We start from the raw sequence: 2,386 nt of genomic DNA on the forward strand, positions 1-2,386 counted from the left end.
TGTAAACACATTTTTTCAGATTTAGTTGGGACTGTCCTAAAGTATTTTTCACACTTTAAATTTTAAAATGTTTTAGAATAGAGCTTTTTTGAAAAAAAAAAAAAATAAACAAATGATAGTAAAAAAGTTAATTTTTCTCTATATAGATGGTTCCTACCTAAACCCTAATATAAATGTGTTTGTGCGTTTGAGCGTGAGCAATAGTATAATAATAGTTATAAAACTTAATCCATAATATTAATTAATGAAACAATAATTCAGTGCTTAAAATACATTCTTTGTCATAAATATGAGCTTTTTATATATACGTGCTCATTAAATTAGTGTCATACTAATACAACATTTGTTGTATATATACTGATTCTATATATGTATAAAACTAGGCTTTAAAATAAATCTAAGAAACAATGTTTTCAGAATTGCATCTTGTAAGCCTTCTCTGACTATTTTTGAAACCTTTCAACTCTCTTATTTCTTTCTTCAAATCATTTAGCTCAGAAAGAATCATTCCAGTGACGCTCTTCATCTCTCTCAAATGAGATAATGAACAAGATAGAGTATTGTTGTTTGTTTGAAGCACTTGTTCGATATTTACGTAAGGATAACGAGTGTCTGAAAATGATTTAGAAGCTAAAATCAGTTTAAGAATTGTCATGAAACTATACACTAATTTATACTTGATTTGAATATCCATTGACCAATTATTAGAACCTCGATTTTTTTGGAAAATATCAATGAGGTCATCGAAACCACTATATGGCTTAGGATTTTTTTTAAGTTTTATCCCCATTATTTTGTCATTAGATGGTTTGTTAAGTGCTTTGGTTTTAGATTTTTTTATCTGTTGATTGGCAACCTCAATAACTTCTTTATCAGGAACTAAAGCAATAAAATTACTCGCATAAACTTTTTGGTTAGCCGCTTCCGCTTTTTCTTTGGCTGCAACTTTTTTCATAAGGAAGTAACTCCACGTTGCTGTCAAATTTGGATTTCGTACAGCGTATCCTCTCCATGCGCATTGAATTAAAAGTGCAGCTGGATTTTTTATTTTAATTGAACCTTTTTCTTTTTTTTGTTTAGATACTTGCAAAGCGAACCCGGATCCTAAAATTCCAGCCGGTAGTGCAAAAAAAGCACACCCTACCATAGATAATAGGCTGGTGATTAGCTTACCGTACCATGTATGAGGAGTATAATCTCCATAGCCAATTGTTGTAAAAGTTATAATTCCCCAATATAAGCCGGTTATCATATTATTAATCCTTCCATCTGATGGTACTCTGTTGCTTTCTATAAGGAAAACGGCATAAGATCCCAGTAAGAGCACCACTATGCAAGAAAAATAACAAGTCAAAAGTTCTTTTCTATGGCTATATATAGCATGCCACATTGTATGCAAATCTCCCCTGGTTCTATCCATTCGCAACAGTCGAAGAATTAAGAAAATTCTTACATAGCGAAGAAAACTCAGATTAGACGGTTTGACATTTGAAAATACTATAATAATGGAAGAAATAATAACTATAATATCAATTACCATGTAAAAACTCCTTATATAAATAAGTTTTCCAGATAACCCGCGATACATTACGTTAGAACTACATACAGTCAATCGTATAAAGTATTCCACAATGAAGATGATCAACAAAATAAACTCGTAAACAAACAGTAATAATTGAACTTCAAACTTTAGTTTGACTTCGGGTATAGTAGACGCGAAACTCAGAAACATGTTTCCAACTATAATTAACAAAATGACAATGTGGTAAGTGTATGCTAACTTTGTTCTTGGTTTATCAAGTAAGTTATATACAATTTTTTTTTGTCTATACCATTTTTTATTTCGTGAATACGTTGAGATATTTTCCATGCTTGAAAATGTTATATAAAAGTCGCTTTTATGTCGTTTTTTTAGCTTTTCATAAAAACACTGTAAAAATTTGTTGAGTTTAAAAATATATTTTTACATATTTAAAGTTTTTTAAAACCTTTTGTCGAGTTGAACAATAACATTTTACGGCAAAAAAAAAATTTAAATCGTAACGTTAAGAAAAAACTGTCTTTAGTAATTACAACGTAAAATTCAACAACAATGAAAAAGTAATTTGTTCTACTTAATTGAAAGTTTGAATTAAAATAATAATCCTTTTATGATGTAATAAATTATATACTATTTTGATTTCGATTTATTATAATAATAATTTAAATCTTATTAGAGATAAACAACAATGCCAGCTTATAAAAATTTTCGGCAAATCAAATTTTTTTTAGTATGAGTTGACAGACGACACGGGTTTCGAAGTGGAGAGGCACAATCGTTTTTTTTTTTAAAAAACTGTATCTATATATAGTTTTTTCCACTATATCTAGAATTTGCTAAATAAAT

At 28.8% G+C, this 2,386-nt stretch overlaps 1 protein-coding gene across 1 annotated transcript; it reads right to left on the bottom strand.

Annotated features, from left to right (window-relative positions):
• Positions 1 to 215: 215 nt before the first annotated feature.
• On the bottom strand, positions 216 to 2,085 carry LOC105848757 (potassium voltage-gated channel subfamily KQT member 5). Its single transcript, XM_065796242.1, has one exon. The coding sequence runs from the start codon at positions 1,868 to 1,870 to the stop codon at positions 398 to 400; it is 1,473 nt and encodes a 490-aa protein (XP_065652314.1). The 5' UTR covers positions 1,871 to 2,085; the 3' UTR covers positions 216 to 397.
• Between the last annotated feature and the right edge of the window lie 301 nt (positions 2,086 to 2,386).

This window comes from Hydra vulgaris, chromosome 04 (genome assembly GCF_038396675.1).
Source record: "Hydra vulgaris chromosome 04, alternate assembly HydraT2T_AEP".
NCBI lineage: Eukaryota > Metazoa > Cnidaria > Hydrozoa > Anthoathecata > Hydridae > Hydra > Hydra vulgaris.

What these genes read in the sequence shown, in the direction of transcription:
- LOC105848757 (XM_065796242.1), bottom strand. Translation starts at nt 1,870, where the DNA reads ATGGAAAATATCTCAACGTATTCACGAAATAAAAAATGGTATAGACAA.